Below are 16,984 nucleotides of genomic sequence, written 5' to 3' on the forward strand. Positions count from 1 at the left end.
TGTAGCAAAACCAAGCCCTATATGGCTTATCCAAGGCTAAGGTGGCTCTGGGAACTAGCCCTAGGGTGTGGCCCTCATCACCCTCTCCCTAGATCACATACTGTCCACCTTGGAAGATCAGCCCAGGTATGACACAGAGCCCAGGTGAGAACCTCAAAGCTCACGGGCACGGCGACACAACGCACTAGACCAATCTCCCACCGCAGCGCAGCATCTGAGCTGCCCAGGATGGTGGGAAGACGTTCAAAAAGGAAGTCCAAAGGGTACGGCTGTCTGCGTGGAAGGAAAATTCGTTGTTTCCCTGGCCGGAAGGGACCATTGCGACTATCCAGTCTGACCTCCTGCACAGCACAGGCCCAAGAACTGCCCCGAGATCATTCCTGCTTGAACCAGACCAGATCTTTAAGGCAAACATCCCATCTTGACTGGAAGATTGTCAGGGATGGCGAATCCGCCACAGCCGGTGGTCAGTTGTTTCAATGGTTAATTTCTCGCACTGTTATTTCCAGTCTGAATGTGTCTAGCTGCAGCCTCCTGCCATTGGACTGTCTCAGAGCTTTCTCTGCTATTAAATATTTGTTCCCCAGGTGGAGCCATATAGACCGGGATCAAGTCACCCCTTCACCTTCTCTAAAGCTAAACAAATGGAGCAGCTTGAGTCTCTCACTCTAAGGCAGGTTTTCTAACCCCTGGATCCTTCTCATGGCTCATCTCTCACCCCCGCCCCCTCCCCGATTATCCACATTCTCCTTGAAGTGTGGGTGTGACACTCCACATTCTTTATAGAAATATGCTTGTAATATGAATCAGGCATAACTAAGATGTATTTTATGCAGGATGACTCATGTAAGGTATCATTGGAAAGGTCTGTCTGATTATCTGATTTGAAGGTGATTATCCAATTTGTATGCCTGTATCATTTCTGTATCTAAGGTTAGGGTGTGTGTACTTGGGAGACATCCACCAGACAACCGGCTTAGATGGGCCTTTAGGAAGAAACAATAAGACTTTGAAGATACTAATCTCTGTTGCTGTGACACTCCTAGGTCATGTGGTCCTGTCACCTGGTACTAAACACCATCTTAAACTTCTAGTGATTTTCCACTAAAAGGAGGGGGAGGTCACACCTCGGAAACAAAAGGTACCCGCCTTGTGCAAAATTCTATCGAAGGCTGGGAGGTAAAGCCATCGGCACTCTCCCCTCACTGCCTTCCTGCCCAGAGGAATGATTGTGGAAAGTACCTGAAGAGAAAAAGGAACTAAGCTGAAGGAAAGGCAGGGGCTGAGTCCAGACTAAGACAGGAGTCTAGTCTGTAAAGGGAAATAACTGGAACTCTGAGCTACAGAAACGCTGCATCCTGCCTAAATCAACATTTAGGGTAGGGAATTGCATTTTGTAACCTGTTTCTTTGGAGTAACATAGCTTGCATGTTTTGTTTTATTTACTCAGTAATCTGCTTTGTTCTGTTTGCTATACCAGTAGTTAATAAATTTATTTCTTGTTTATTTCAAAACCCAGTTTGTGCAATTCATATGGGGGTGGGGGGGGAGAAGCTGTGCATATCTCTCTCCACATTGAGGGAGAGGGCGAATTTTTATGAGCTAGTGCTGTCCAGCTCTTTCTATACAGTGCAAGACAATATTATCTTGGGGGTACACTCCAGAGGGGAGGTGCACTTAAGTGCAGGGCAATTTCCTAACTGATTCTTCCCAAGTAGAGCTGATTTCAGTGTCTGTGTCTTTCTGCAGCTGGGCGTGTCCCAACCTGTGTTTGCGCTGGAAATGGCCTAACCTGACGATTACTTTAGATAAGCTATTACCAGCAGGACAGTGGGGTGGGAGGAGGTATTGTTTCATATTCTCTGCGTATATATAAAGTCTGCTGCAGTTTCCACAGTTTCCACAGTATGCATCTGATGAAGTGATTTTTCGCCTTCCTCTGTAGCATGGGGCACGGGTCACTTGCTGGAGGATTCTCTGCTCCTTGAGGTCTTTAAACTACAATTTGAGGACTTCAATAGCACAGATATAGGTGTGAGGTTTTTTTGTAGGAGTGGTGGGTGAAATTCTGTGGCCTGCGTTGTGCAGGAGGTCAGACTAGATGATCATAATGGTCCCTTCTGACCTAAATATCTATGAATCTATGAAGTGAGCTGTAGCTCACGAAAGCTCATGCTCAAATAAATTGGTTAGTCTCTAAGGTGCCACAAGTACTCCATTTCTTTTTGCGAATACAGACTAACACGGCTGTTACTCTGAAACCTGTGTGTGTGCACTAGAGGAGGCTTGAGGGCCTGGCACAGCAGGACAGGGTGAGGGAGCCCAGGCTAGTGGAAAGGTCGGGCTCAGTGAAACCCCAATATATCAGGTGGCATCCCAGAAGGGGGGTCCAACCTGTCACAGTGGGCACAAGAACTGGATGCAGTATTCCAGCATTGGTTGCACCAGGGCCAAATCCAGGGGTGAAAGAACCTCTCTGCTCCTATTCAAGATTCCTCTGTTTATGCCGCCCAGGACTGCATTATCCCTTTTGACCCTGGCGTCGCCCTGGCAGCTTGTGTTCAGCTGATTCTCCTCCACGAGCTCCAAATCTTTTCCAGAGTCGCTGCTCCCCAGGAGAGGGTTCAAGCAAGCAGGGCGGCAGCTGGGGAAACTCACCATGTAATCAGCAATATCCTCGGGCGCATCTCCATCAGCATCAAACTTGAAGGTGACCATCTTGTTGTTGTGGGTCTCCAGCTGGCACTCGACCATATTATCCCCAGCCACAGACACCTGGGGACGTAAGCAGAACACCAGCATTTTGCAAGGGGACCCGATTCCAGGGGGGGAATCTCAGGGAGCAAGGGGAGGAACATTCTGCTTTTAAGACCGACTTCGGGACTCTGATCTACCTGGAGGCCTTCATCCCCTCCCCTGAGCCAAAGCAAGCCCCTAGTAGATTTCAGCGGCTGTGGATCAGGCCCCAAGACAGCCACGTGAAAGTTCAAGAGGGCTGATTCCAAGGGCGGACATGGAATTGAGAGAGCAAGCCTGATGGGGCTTTGAAGGACGGGCTCATGTGACGTTCAGACCCTGCCAAGGTGGGGTAAAGCAACACAATACGGCTTTAACTCCACTGCCAGCCTCCTGAGCGTGGGCACTATCACATCAGCATAAAGGCGCTCTGGCCAGTCCCAGTGAGAGCAGCATCAATCAGACGGACCCGTTTCAGGCCTCGGGAGACTACACTGTTGTGAGGACGAGAACGGCCAAGGCCCGAACGACGGCAGGGAATTGATAAGGTGAGCTGTGACTGGGTGATCTCAGGAAGGTGAGCCAGCCCACCTGCCCCCTTGCAGAGGAAAGTGACCTCCCAGCTCCCAAATCACCCCCCACTCCCCAAAAAAACCTTAGCCATAGCAAACTCGGGACAAAACCTGGGGAGTTAAAAATTCAAAAGCACCGAAGTGACTTAGGAACCTGCTTTCAAAAGACAGATTCACACATCCCAAGGCCAGAAGGGAGCGTTGTGATCATCTGGTCCGACCCCCTGGATAACACAGACCCGGGCTGAACTGGAGCAGAGCCTTAGGAAAACTGTCCATTTTGAATTATACGAATCGCCCGTGAGCAAGACTCCCCCACCTCTAGGTGAGATGTTCCAGCGGTTCACTCCCCTGGCACCTTATTTCTGGTCTGAATTTAGACGGAGGAGGCCAATATTTGTTCCCCACCTAGATACTTCTAAACTGTGATCAGGTCAATTTCTCCACGCAGAGAAGCTTGGAGGAACTAGGCAGCCCATGAGCACACATCACTGAGGAATGTCGGATCTCCGCTGGGTTCTAATCCCTTCCTGCGGTGAAAGGTCAGCTGTCCTGAGTCACAGGTTGAATGCTCCCGGAGCCCGACTTTTACCCCCTCGCCACTACCAACCTGCAGCACAGTGAGCTGGAATTTGGTCCCTTTGTCCGGCCGGGGGCAGGACGCCCGCCTCTGTTTACTTCGGTCTTGTTTGCCGTTGCCGCTCATAGGCTCGTGTGCATTGGAGCTTTCCTTCAAAGCAGCCAGCTCGGGATTTAGCCTGGGAGCAGAGCAGGGAGAGAAGAAAAGCGTGAATGGATGAGCTCTCAGAACGGGGCTCGCTGCGGCAAACTGGATCAGTCAATCTTCCCCCAGGGGAAGATACAGGTTGACGCATTTAGTTCCCTGCCCAAAGACTTGATTGTTTATTTGTTGTTTCCTGTCGTGGCCTCTCCTGGAGTCTTGTGGCAATGAGTTCCGCAGGCCAAGAGAGATGGGGAAATCGAATCACTTCAGTGGCCACAGCTGTGGAAGGCTCAGGCTCCTCAGACGGGTTAGACAAGCAGCGGGAAAGGGATAGGACTGTGTGTCTATCTCGATAATATCCCTCATTGTGGTGGGAGGTGAGCTGGGAGAAATAAATTGAAGGGGATTCTTTTATGGAGGTTTCTGGGACACACCGACCCAACAGTCCTCCAGCTGGCAGGATGGCCGGCCGACTGTCAATGCGACCACTTGACGGGGCTGTGAACTGCAGCTCACATGTACTCCCGCCACACCCCAGATACGCACAGCACACGGGCAGAAAGATTGGATGTAGCACCGGGCTCAATTCCTTTCCCGCTTGCAACCCCCATGCTCTCCGATTAACGAGGAAGGAGACTCACCCTTGCAGCAAGTCTGGCTTTGGAGCAGCTATTTGGGCCTCAGGCACCGTGGCAGGCTGGGAAACCTGCCAGGAAACAGAGTTGTGAAACAAGTGAACTTCAGTCTTTCTCCAGGGACCGGCGGAGATGGGGCTATACCAACTGCGAGAGGAAGTGTTTGAGGAGACATGGAACAGTGCAATGGGACGCATAACTGGACAAAGACCAGAAGAACATAAGACAGGCACAAGGACTACCGGGATCAGGGATCAATTCAGGCTGGAAATTAGAACACTGGGAGGGGACTGAATTTGGCTTCAGAGCAGAGGAGCAGGATCACAGACGGGGCGCGGGAGAATGAGACGAACTTGCCAGGCTCTTACAAAGCTAGAATTTCCCTCTGGGAGCAAGAAGCAGCCACCAGGTTACAGAAAACTGCTGGTTAGGGAAGAGTTTGGTGGGTTTTCAAACCCAGCCGTTGTGAGGGAGGCAAGTCTGCGAGGTTTGGAAGAGAGCTGTAAAGCGTTCCAAACAGAGCTAGGAAAAGTAGCCGGGATCGCCAGCTATTCCCAGGCGGAGGAAGCATGCAGGGGTGAAAGAGTGACCCAGAGCTGAACACGGGAGGGACACCTGGTGACACCACTTTCAGAGGATGACCCCATGAGGAACCATTCTCCGGGACAGTGGCTAAACCTGGAGACTGGACGGAAACTCAGAAAGGATCACCCACCAGGGAGGAGGCTTTCAGGGTCAATCAGAGACCTTCGGGCTTGTCCAGGGCAGGAAACTGGCTGGCAAAATCTCAACTTTAAAAAAGGCTTCCATGATTCCAAAATAAGAGCGTTGCCCTGGTGTCACTCCACTGGTGGAATTACCACGGCATTTCCCCATGTCAACGAGCTGTCGGACTCTGCAGGGACTGCTCGCAAGCTCTCAGCCTGGCTGCTTCACGCTGGCCTGGGAGTTCATAGACCCCAAGGCCAGAAGAGACCACTGAGCTCATGCAGTCTGACCTCCTGTATAACCCAGGCCAGAGACCTGCCCCACAAACCTTCCTTCTGACCTACAGCAGAGTTCTTCTACAAACCTCCCGTCTCAACTTTAAAATGGCCAGTGATGGAGAATCCACCACGACCCTTGGTAAACTGCTCCAACGGTTAATTATGCTCACCGTTAAAATCGTATGCCTTATTGTTCATTTGAGTTAGCCTAGTTTCAAAGGCCAGCCATTGCCTCATGTTAGAGCTTTCTTTGCTACCCTGAAGAGCCTATTATTAAATATTTGTTCCTCGCATGGATACTTCTAGACTGTGACCAAGTTACTTCTTACCATCACCCAGCACGAGGGAAGGGCTCTCTGTGGCTCTCCCCCACAGTTCCCAGCCCGGCCGGTGCTGTTTCAGTCTGAAGCCAGGTCACATACCTGCTCGGGCCCCGGCCCATGCTGTGGGTGCAGCTGGGGGCTCAGGGTGGGCTGTGGGGAGGCGGTGAGCAGAGGGCTGGCTGCCGGACTCTGGTACACCCCCGACTCTGCTGCTAACAGGACGTAGGCTGGCTGCTCGGGGACGTGCACCGCTGCCTGCTGCACTCCATAGGCTTGTTCTGAGGAGGGCGGCTGCAGCTGCTCTGGCCTGGGCGACAGGGTCTGGAGCAAGGTGGGGACCGTGGCCAGGAGCGGCTGTGGCTGGAGAGGAGCCTGCTGAGGTAGCGGCTGCATCGCGGGAGGCGCAAAAGTGGAGGGCTGCGGCGGGAGGAACGGGACCGCCGGCGGTGCTGTCTGTTGCCCTTCGCCCGGCCCTTGCGCCAGGGGGTACCCCAAGCCGCTGCTGTCCTGCTGGGAGAGCGCCGTGGGCATCTGCTCTGTGCTGGCCTCCTGGCTCAGCGCCCCAGGAGACGGCACAAAGGCTGGCTGCTGCGGATCTGCCAGCTGGCTCAGAAACGTCACCTGCTCCACCCGGTACGGAGGCTGCCCCGGGTAGAGGGGCTGAACCGGGTACCCCGGCAGCTCCGGGTACGCATACACCACCGGCTCTGCCGGCTGGGCTGGGCAGGGGGGCTGGTCAGTGTAAGGACCCTGCAGGGGATATGCTGGCTGCAGCCGGTGCGGGGCCTGCAGCGGGTAAGCCAGCTGCTCTGGGGCCGGGACAGGACACACGCGTTCCACCTGCTGGTCTGTCTCCTGCACCAGCAGCCCCTGCGGCTGCTCTAGGGTGCCTGTGTGCAGCACAAACTGCGGCTGCTGAGGGGGCGGGTAACCCGGCAGCTGCAACTGCATGGGCTGCGCTGGCTGGGCCAGGGAAGGCTGCAGTAAGGAGTCTGGCTGCATCACAGCATACTGCTGGGGCGGCTGCATGACGGGAACCTGTTGGGGCTGCTGCATGGGTGCAACCGGCTGGGGTTGCTGTATCGATGCAACCTGCTGTGACTGCTGCATGGTAGGAACCTGCTGCATGGGCGCAGTCTGTTGAGGAATTTGCTGCGGCTGCTGCATGGCGGGAACCTGTTGGGGCTGCTGCATGGGCGCAACCGGCTGGGGTTGCTGCATTGATGCAACCTGCTGCGGCTGCTGCATGGCAGGAATCTGCTGCATCGGTGCAGTCTGTTGAGGAATTTGCTGTGGCTGCTGCATGGACATCACCTGCTGGGACTGCTGCATGGCAGGAACCTGCTGCATCGATGCAACTTGCTGCAGTTGCTGCATGGCTGGAATCTGCTGCATGGGTACAGTTTGCTGAGGAATTTGCTGCGGTTGCTGCATGGGCACCACCTGCTGGGGCTGCTGCATGGCAGGAACCTGCTGGAGCGGCTGCATCGATGCCACCTGCTGCGGCTGCTGCATGGGCGCCCCAGGCTGCCCAGCCAAGGAAGCAGGCAGGAGCTGGGCCATCCCCTGCATGTTGCCAACAAACTGGGCCGAGGGCTGGTTCTGCGGTGCCAGGCTGTGACCGAGGGTCAGGAAGCCAGAAGCCGGGTCGACCTCGGCTGCAGTGGTGGTGGCCATCTGACTCCCGGTCCTGGTGGTGGAGTCCAGCTGCGCGCTGGCTGCCGGCATGGCCTGGGGAGAGGCAGCTGTCAGGATGGCCTGGGACACCGCCATGACCGATGGCTCCAGCGCCTGCCCCTCGGCCCCGTAGGGCAGTTGTGACTCGAGGTGCTGGTGGCAAAGAAAACATGGGGCTTACAGGTGCGGAAACACAAACTAATCACAGCACAGCCCCCGCACCCCAAAACAACCTAGGCTCTGTCCACATCTGCACTAATGCATTCTGGGAAAAACAATCTGAGCGGATACCCCATAGAGCAGTAGGAGGGCATTCCCCGAGCATCTCCAGCAGCAATGCATTCTGGGGGTGAGACATGGACGCAGCCTGCTGCACAGCATCATAAGAACGTAAGAGCGGCCACACTGGGTCAGACCGACGGTCCATCTAGCCCAGTGTCCTGTCTTCCGACAGTGACCAGTGCCAGGTGCCCCAGAGAGAATGAACAGAACAGGTAATATCAAGTGATCCATCCCCTGTCACCCATTCCCAGCTCCTGGCAAACAGAGGCTAGGGACACCATCCCTGCCCAGCCTGGCTAGTAGCCATTAATGGACCTATCCTCCAGGAACTTAGCTAGTTCTTATCTATCATGAGGAGAGCAAGGCGCTCCGGGAAAGACAGGCAACATCAAGGGATGCAGGGGCGGGATACTGTCTGGCTCAACATCTTCAGTTTACAAAAGCAAACGGCTCAGGCCCCCAGCCAGAAACCTGGGGAAAGGAATGGCTGCCCGGAAATTGGGTTCAGCAGAGCCCTGCTCAAATGCCTCAGATCCCTCATAGTAACGGGGCTCTCTCTTTGGATCCCCTTGCGCTGATCCTCCAATGTGCGTCCAGCCCTTGGGACAATTATATTCCCCCAAAATAAGTTGCTTTTGGTCCAGTGCCCCAGAGGCTCCGATTTTGGCTAAGAAGGGTGAAAGCAGGTTGGTGCTTGTACAGGAGGTCCCTGCCCACGAAAACGCCAAGTGGTAGAGGAGGCAAGTACTAAGTCGAAGCAGGGACGACTGGGGACGGCCCGTCCCTCTTCTGACTTTTAACCACAATCGGGGCCGGTCAGGAATTTCCCCACAAATTTTGCCAGATTCAGGGAAACTCAAACTTTCCAAGGGAAAGGATCCTCTTTTGGTGGGGAAGGTCCCTCGGGGCCAGACAGAGCCCCACCCCAGAGGCGAGGGAATCACCTAGAATGTGGGATCCTAGATTCAAGTCCCTGAACCAGGAAGGACTTGACCCTGGGGTTCACACATCCCTGTTCAGTGCTTTCCCCACCTGCTAAGGATTTCTCTGCACCAGCCACCCCTCGTGTGTCAGCCGCACCACACAGGACACACCAGACGTACCATTATCGGCGTGAACTGCGGGACCGCGCCAGGGGACACCTGGGGCTGGGGAGCTGCCGGTGGAGCCAAGCTGGGGGTGGGTAGAGCTGGGGGTAAGATCTGCAGGTGGCCCAGGTTCTGCTGCTGCACCTGCTTAATTAATTAACGACCGTGACAAATAAAGAAGCTTGTTAATGACAAAGCACCACCGGACCCCACCTGTGCTTTCCCCGACTCGGATCTGCTGCACCCTCCTACCTGGGTCTCTGTAGATGCTTGGCTCCCCTTTTAGGGGACATCTACACTGTACGCAAAGCCGGGATCTGCAGGACACGGCTTGTGGACTTGGTGCAGCCAAGCCCCTGCTCACGCGTCCACACTGCCTTGGAAGCCCGGGTTTCGCAACTGAGCTAATGCGCTATGCAGCCCTTCTGACTTGAGCTGCGTTCACACGGCCGAAGGACAGGGCTTGGATGCGGGTCACGGCCGGGCTCAGGGCCTGACCCACCCCACTAGCAGGGTCCTATGGCCCGGGCCCTGAGCATTCGCTGACCCAAGAAAGACTGATTTGTGTGTGGCGGAAGCGGGGCTTGAGCTCAGCCCTATCTCAGAGCCTGGGTTTGGTGCAGACATGCCCTAGGAGTCCCAGACGCCCTGCCCCCCCAGGCCACAGCGTGGTTTTGAACTTGATGGGAGGCGGTTCAGTAACGCGCCGGGGGTCCCTCGCACCAAAGATAATGGGTAACCTCCAACCCTACCCCCTGTAACGCCTCCAACTCTGACCCACTCCCCAGAACCCCCCAACCCTAATCCCAAACACCCCATCTTCATGGCACCCCCAAACCTGTCCCCTACAATCCCTTCTCATGGCCCCTCACGACTCAGGAGCCGGATCCTAGGACCCTGCTAGAAGGGTGGGTCAGAGCCTGAGTCCCAGTGAGCCAGTGCTGAGCGCTGAGATGCTCCGAAACCCAGCAAAGCGAGTGGGTCACAGAGCCCACGTGGGACTGTCTACACTGCAATTTGGAATGCCGCAGCACCAACCCGAGTCTGTCAGTCCTGGCTCTGGGATTCACTGCAGTGGGCTGGGGAGATGTACCTTTAACAGCCTAGCCTGTGGGCCTTGCTCAGATGCTCGGGGTCAGCAGATTTGGGGTAGGGAGGGGATTTCCCCCAGGTCAGGGTTTTGGGGCGTGGGACAACCCAGGCGCTGGAGACACCGTTCTGTGGCCTTACACGCTGCGCGTGGCCAAGGACGCCCTTGGCGAACCGTACAGTCATGGACCCTAGGACGACGGCTGGTGATCCGAGGAGGCACCTTACCCCAGCAATCTGCTGATAGTGTCCCATCACCGGCTGCGATGGGTAGAGGTGTCCCTGAAGGCCGGCTTCCACCGGTGGGGGGATAGAGGCCTGTGGAGGGCAGCCCATCACCTGCTCCGTGTAGGCCAGGCTGTGCTGTCTGGAGGCATCCGATAGAATCACTGACCCAGCACTCTTCTCCGACAGGCTCTCGGCTGTATGGGGAGGCAGGAAAGCCCTGTCAGTCACTCAGAGCATTGACAGGCATGTCCTTTCCTAGCAGGTGCAAACGCTGAGTTAACACGCAACGGGGTGAGGGAGGACACAGGAACCAAAGACTCACTAGGTCCCACTCCAGACCTATGTCTTCCTCACCACCATCACCAAGTTCTTGTCTAGCGCGCGTCTCCAAGCACTTTACGGAGCAGGGAAAACATGCCACCGAGACCGGCAGGATCACTGGGCAGGGACTAGAAGCCGGCTGTTCTTGGCCCCCGGGGCAGCGCGCTACCCACTAGGCAACACTGCCCATAGTCTCACATCTAAGGCTGCTCAGCGAGGTCAAAGTGACAGTAAACGATGGCTGCTCAGAAAAACCAGGGCAATTATCACCAGTCTCCAGGAACTCCAAGAGGCACCAACTGCCCCAATCCCCACCCCTCCAAAACATCTCCCTGCCACCCCGAGGAGGGGGCGGGACTGTGGCGGCGTGGGGACCAAGTCATAGCATGGGGGGCACAGAGCGCGCCACCCTCAGGAGGTGGGGAGAAACCCTTTCTGCTTTGTTATCGCTGTTGTGAGGGCAGAGTCTGGGCTGGGAGTTAGCCCACCCCGGGACTACAGATCACCCAAGGCCCCTCCCTCCTTTACCTCAGGCTGGGGCTACCCCTAAAGATGAGCTCCACCAACACGCCCTGGTAGTGTGAACGCAACTCCAGCAAGACCTGCGATGGCTCAAAGCCGGAGGCAGCTGTGTTCTCAGGGTGTTTTTTTCACCTTCCCCCGAAGCATCAGGGATGGGCCTCAGCTGGAGAGGGACACCGGACTGAGGGGAATGGGGCTCTTTGCAGCTGCTGGTTGGCAGGTCTGGCTCCCAGGCTCGGGGTGGCCAGACGTGGGATGGGGGAGGCAGGGACGTGGTGGTCCCTCTGCAACATGGGATCATCGGGGCACATCTCAGCGAATCAATTCCCTTCTATAGCAGGCGAGCGGGTGACGTTTCAGTCTCTCCCGAGGAGACTAAAGGGGTCAGGGGGCTGGTGAAATTGACTAGCCACCCCTGTCACTCCATGTACCTGCCAAGGAAGACTGGTGCTGAGTCTGCTGCAGCAGCTGCTGCCGGACGTGCTGGTCCACCTCCGTCTCCTCCCACTCGGCACCCGCCGGCGGGGAAGGGCCGGTCAGCGAGACACCCTGGGGCAGCAGGGCCCCACCAGCTGCCTTGCACTGGGCTTCCCTCTGTTCTTCCAGGCAGCCGGCTTGCCGCCGCTCTCGGGTCTTCTTGATCAGGGCCACACGGTCCCGGATGGACTTGGCCACAGCTTTGGAGTCGCTTTCATGGAAGAATCCGGATTTCACCTGCAGAAGGGGGATCAAGATAGGAAAGACGAGGAATCGCGCCTGTTCTCCAGATACCCTGGAAAGACGAGGAATCGTGCCCGCTCTCCGGATACCCCACGAAAGCCTCTCTCGGGTTGTTAACCAAAAGCATGCAGCTTTTAGCTCTCCACCCTTTTACGGGAGAACTCCTTGGAGGGCTCAGAGATGTGGATCAACCACTCTCCCCGTTCTCAGGCAAGAGGCATTGCTGACTCTCATGATATCGGACCCCTGACGGAACCAGGATTTCACGTCAATGTTTCTTCATAAAGACCCAGCTGCCGGAGTCATGTGATTTGGGGAGAATGTCACCTTTCTTTTTACCAAAAAAAAAAAACTTTCTAGCCCTCGGGACTGAGGAGAAAATCTTGCAAACGGGACGTTCTAAAGGCTCAAAAGCTAGAAAACAAATAACAAGACCCCACATTTCAAAAGAGATTTTTCAAGCCACATCTCACGATTTTGGGATGACACCTAATTTATAATTTCAGAACATTTGGGGCCAGCAACGCCATCTTTAACGAGGCCTTGTCGACGCACATTCATCCAATCGGTTAGGGGAAAGCGCTCTTATTTCCTCTTCACAACTGACCTTTAAAAAAAAAAAAGCCCAGCCTGTTGCCGGCACAGCCTTCTGTGTGGATTCTCCTGTTTCAGTTTAACTAAAAGTGTATGTCTTGGCTGCAGTCGCAAAGTGTGATTGCCGCACACCTGAGCTAGCTTTGATGCTCACTGCAGGGTAGGCATGCCTTGAGTGGCTTTAAATTCATATCACGTTACACCTGTGACAGATGCAAGACCTTGGAGGAGAGGAAATGTCCGAACTGATCCCACAGTGCAGGGCGGTAGGGGATATTTGTAGGATATTATATCAACAAGTGGTCTATGGACCTTTGTGTTCCTGATCCTCCTGAACTGGGAATCACTAGGAGGGTGATGAAAGCAAATCCCCAGTTCCGGTTATATAGATACCCCGCCCTTTGACACTCTGCATCTCTTGGAGAGACAAAGACCTAGGAGATGTCCCCAGCCTGAGCTGGCTTAGAGACAAAGCTGCTCCCCAGTGAGGCTCTGCCAGACCCCCATGGTCCACCAGGACTCCACACGGACAGCCACTGGGTGAGTGTGTCGACAGCTTGTGGCTTCGTGAGAGCGTTTCTCTCAAATGTTCCAAGCCAATCCCCAGGGTGCTTTGCCACAGCAGACATGGCCAGAGACAGCAGGATCACCAGTGTCAGCATGAGAGAAATGTTAATAAAGTTTCAAATAGTTTGAATTTAAAAAAAAACAAAACAAAAAAAACAGTTCCCACTTCTCAACCAGTCGGGTTTCAGACACATCCCTGATGGCACGAACCCGGCTTGATCTCCATCCTTCCCGGAGTCGCCCAGGAAGGGCGGGCAAGATATGACTTCGGCATGGAAAATACAAGCAGAGCCGAACAACGGTAACGCTTCCGGACCTTCTTAGTTATTAACGTGCACTCAGAAAGCGCCTGGATCCCCTCCAGCCCCACTGTGCAAACAGTGAGAGACAGCCCCTGCCCCGAAGAGCTTCCAGTGTAAACAGACAAGACAAAGGGTGCGAGGGGAAACTGACATTGGGGCTCCTGTCACACCGGGTGCTGCACTGACCCTCCTCCCCAGCCCGAGACCAGGACCCAAATTGTGCTGGGCACTGCACTGACCCTTCCAACAGCGAGACACAGCCCCTGCCCCGACGAGCTCCCACATAGACAAAGGGAGGGAGGAGAGACAGTGGCACAGGGAGCTGCAAGTAGGAGGTGTCCGTGCGAAGCGCTCACCATCTCGCACGCCACTTCTTCGGGGACATCCGACTCCAGGTTGAAACTGAACTCGATGGCTTCGTTGTCCTTGTGCTTCCCCTTCAGTTTCTTGGGGTCTTCCACCCACAGCCTCAAGGCCAAAGAAGAGCTCAGCCCGTCATCGTCCTCCGCCAGCTCCACCCGCAGCCCCGTGTCCTCCGCGAAGAAGGCATGGTTCAAAAGGTCTTTGATGGACAACCTGATGGTGAGAGGTGGGGTGGGGTGGGGGTGGATTAGGGGTCCATCGCCAACAGGGCATTGACATCCTGGTCAGTGACCACTGCAACCACACAATTTCTAGCCTCTTTGGGGCCACCCAGTCTGTCCCCGCCCCAGTACCCAGGTAAAGCAAGGAACCACTCAGCCGACCGGAACGGGGGTGGGGGGAGCGATAGTCTGACTGTGGCCTCAGATGCTTTGAACTGGAGCCAGAGCGCTCGAGTGATCTATCTCAGGGTCACAGAGCAGATCACCAGGAGAACCAGGAATAGGACCCAGGTGTCCTGGCTCCCAGCCCCCCTGCTCTAACCCACTAGACCCCACTGCCCTCCCAGAGCCGTGGAGAGAACCCAGGAATCCTGGGTCCTAGCCCCCCAGTTCCCCTGCCTGCTCTAACCACTGCACCCCCCACACCAGGTGCAGGTAATAGAATCCAGACGTCCTAATTCATCTCTACACAGCACTGCCATTGTGGTCAGGAGACCCCGCAGCTTTTCCTTTTTAACTTAACTTCAAACAGCCCAATGGCCCCCCCACACGCAGTACGGCAGCTGCTCGGCTGCTGACTCAGGAAAGCACAGTAGTGCGCTCTCGAGTCCCGGGGACTTCCCGAATCAGACTCGGAGGCCGCAGCCAAGGCCAGCCCATCGGCCCTGCGACGGGCATCTCTGAGCTGGTGCCTCGCAGGGAGACGCACCTTTCAGATTTGTTCTGCCGGATGCACCCCTCAATGATCTCTTTCACCTCCGGGTCAGTCACCTTGTTGAAACTGGCGGGTTTAATGCCCTGGAAGAGAAGGGAATTGTTATGGTGTGCCGAGCGGCACCAGTCCCTTCCTTTGAGCCAGCTAGCTGGGAGCAGGGTGTCTATGACCTACTGCCAAAGGGTCTGCCTCCGCACACCGAAGTTTCATAGATCCCATGGATCATGTTAGACCTTTCTCTGCCAGACTGAAGAGCCCATTCATAACTTTTGTTCCCTAAGTTGGTATTTGTGTGACTGAGTCTCCACAGCCCCTTCTCTCGGTTAAGCCGAAGAGACTGAGCTCCTTGAATCCCACTTCCAACCCTTCCGTCATTCTAGTGGCTCTTCGCTGAGCCCTCCCCGATTTATCCACATCGTCCTTGAACTGTGGGCACCAGACTTGGACACAGGATCCCAGCAGCAGTCGCACCATTGTAATGGAACCTTCTTGTAAACGACTCTTTTGGCCGTTTGTTCCAGTGGTCAGCCGCCCTCACTGGTAAAATGTGCAACATTTGCAATTGGAACATGTCTGGCTTCAGTTCACAGCCCCTTGGGTCTTGTTCTCCTCTAGCTCAAAGAAACCTTTCATATCCGGGCTTCTCTCCGCGGGAAGGTGCTCACACACGGTAATCGAGTCACCTGCCGCTCTTCCTCTTGAGGAGCTAAGCCCTCTTTCCTTCTCTGACTGTGAGGCATTTCTTCCAGCCCTCCAATGGTTTTCTGCACCCTCTCCAATTTCTCAACATCCTTTTTAAAAATGGGGACACGGAAACTGGATGTATCGTTCGGTGTCAGGCTCACCAGTGCTGTTTACAGAGGTAAAATCACCTCTCCTGTGGACTGCGATAGACCCATCTCCCACCCTGGCCATCAGATAATCTAGCCTGACCTTCTGTACAGCGCAGGCTGTCGAATTTCATCCAGTTAGTCCTCCTGTGAGCCCAGTAGCAGGGGTTTAATAACAGGGACCGCACTGGTACAGTTACAAAGTGTGGCTTCGATTACTGCTATTCCATAGGGGAAATCACATGTATATTATATTTATGCTGCTACCTCAATCAACCAACCTACTAAATCTCATCAAGAATATTACCAGCTTTGTCTGACAAGCCCCATTGTCCATAAAACCATGGGGACCGGCATGAATTATATTCCGATCCTTTCATTCTTTATCAACTGAATCCCGTGTCAGGGACTGATGCCAGGCGAATGTTACCCAAGTCATCCCACTGGTTCTTTTGGAATATCGGCATGACATGAGCACTTTCTCAGTCTTCTTGAGCTTCCCTGCTATTCCCAAACTGGAAGACATGTCTAGTGGGGTTAGTCCCAGGGCTGGGGCTACACAATATTGTCATTAACAACATGGATAACAGACTGGAGAGCGTTTTTATAAAACCTGCGGATCACACCAGGCTGGGAGGGGTTGCTGACACTTTGGAGGGCAGGATTAGAATTCAAAACGACCTGAACAAATTGGAGAATTGGTCTGAAATCAACAAGATGAAATTCACTAACAACAAGTGCAGAGAACTCCACAGAGGAAGGAAAAATCAAATGCCCAACTACAAGATAGAGATGAACCGGCTGGGCCATCGTACTGCTGAAAAGGATCTGGGGTATTAAGACTTGGCCCCGCGAAGCCCTAAACTGGAGTACTGTGTGGGGTTCTGGGAGCCGCTCCTTAGGAAAGACCTAGACAAACTGGAGACAGTCCAGAGGAGAGCAACAAAAATGAACAAAGGTTTAGAAAACCTGACATTTGAGGAACGGTTACAAAAATTAGACGTGTTTAGTCTTGAGAAAAAAAGACTCGGGGGGACCTGATACCAGCCTTCAGATCTTTTAAGGGCTGTTATAAAGTGGACGGTGACCAAAGGAGACTGAGGTTAGATATTAGGAAAATTCTCATTATAAGGGTAGTTCAGATCTGAAAAGGCATCGCTGTTTTTAAGGACATGGCTGTCAGGCATGGTCTAGCTTTACTTGGTCCCACCTCAGAGTAGGGGGCTGGACTTGAAGATGTCTCAAGATCCCTCCCAGCCCAACATTTCTATGATTCAAAGACACATTAAAAATTAGCATCAGCCAGGGGGAGATCTCTGCCAACTCTTTAAAGCCAGAAGAGACCATTATGGTCACCTAGTCTGAGCTGCCTCACACAGAGGGTAGGATCCGGCCAGCCCCTTCTGTCAACTCCCTTATCCCACTCTGAAACTTCCAGCCTCTACTTTAAAATGCTAAAGCAGAACCTCTGAGCTTTACATAATGTGGA

The 16,984-nt window shown here is 54.3% G+C and overlaps 1 protein-coding gene across 1 annotated transcript in view; it reads right to left on the reverse strand.

Moving 5' to 3' along the window:
- WNK3 (WNK lysine deficient protein kinase 3) overlaps positions 1-16,984 on the reverse strand; it is a 43,359-nt gene that overhangs the window by 12,039 nt on the left and 14,336 nt on the right. Inside the window, exons 5-13 of the mRNA XM_077840600.1 lie at positions 14,660-14,748; positions 13,723-13,942; positions 11,615-11,897; positions 10,341-10,534; positions 9,039-9,170; positions 6,076-7,806; positions 4,674-4,738; positions 3,919-4,066; positions 2,659-2,775 (exon numbers count right to left, since the gene is read on the reverse strand). Coding sequence (XP_077696726.1) covers positions 2,659-2,775; positions 3,919-4,066; positions 4,674-4,738; positions 6,076-7,806; positions 9,039-9,170; positions 10,341-10,534; positions 11,615-11,897; positions 13,723-13,942; positions 14,660-14,748 — 2,979 coding nt within the window. The remainder of the gene's footprint in view (positions 1-2,658; positions 2,776-3,918; positions 4,067-4,673; positions 4,739-6,075; positions 7,807-9,038; positions 9,171-10,340; positions 10,535-11,614; positions 11,898-13,722; positions 13,943-14,659; positions 14,749-16,984) is intronic.

The sequence above is a fragment of the Eretmochelys imbricata genome, chromosome 23, assembly GCF_965152235.1.
Source record: "Eretmochelys imbricata isolate rEreImb1 chromosome 23, rEreImb1.hap1, whole genome shotgun sequence".
Classification (NCBI taxonomy): Eukaryota; Metazoa; Chordata; order Testudines; family Cheloniidae; genus Eretmochelys; species Eretmochelys imbricata.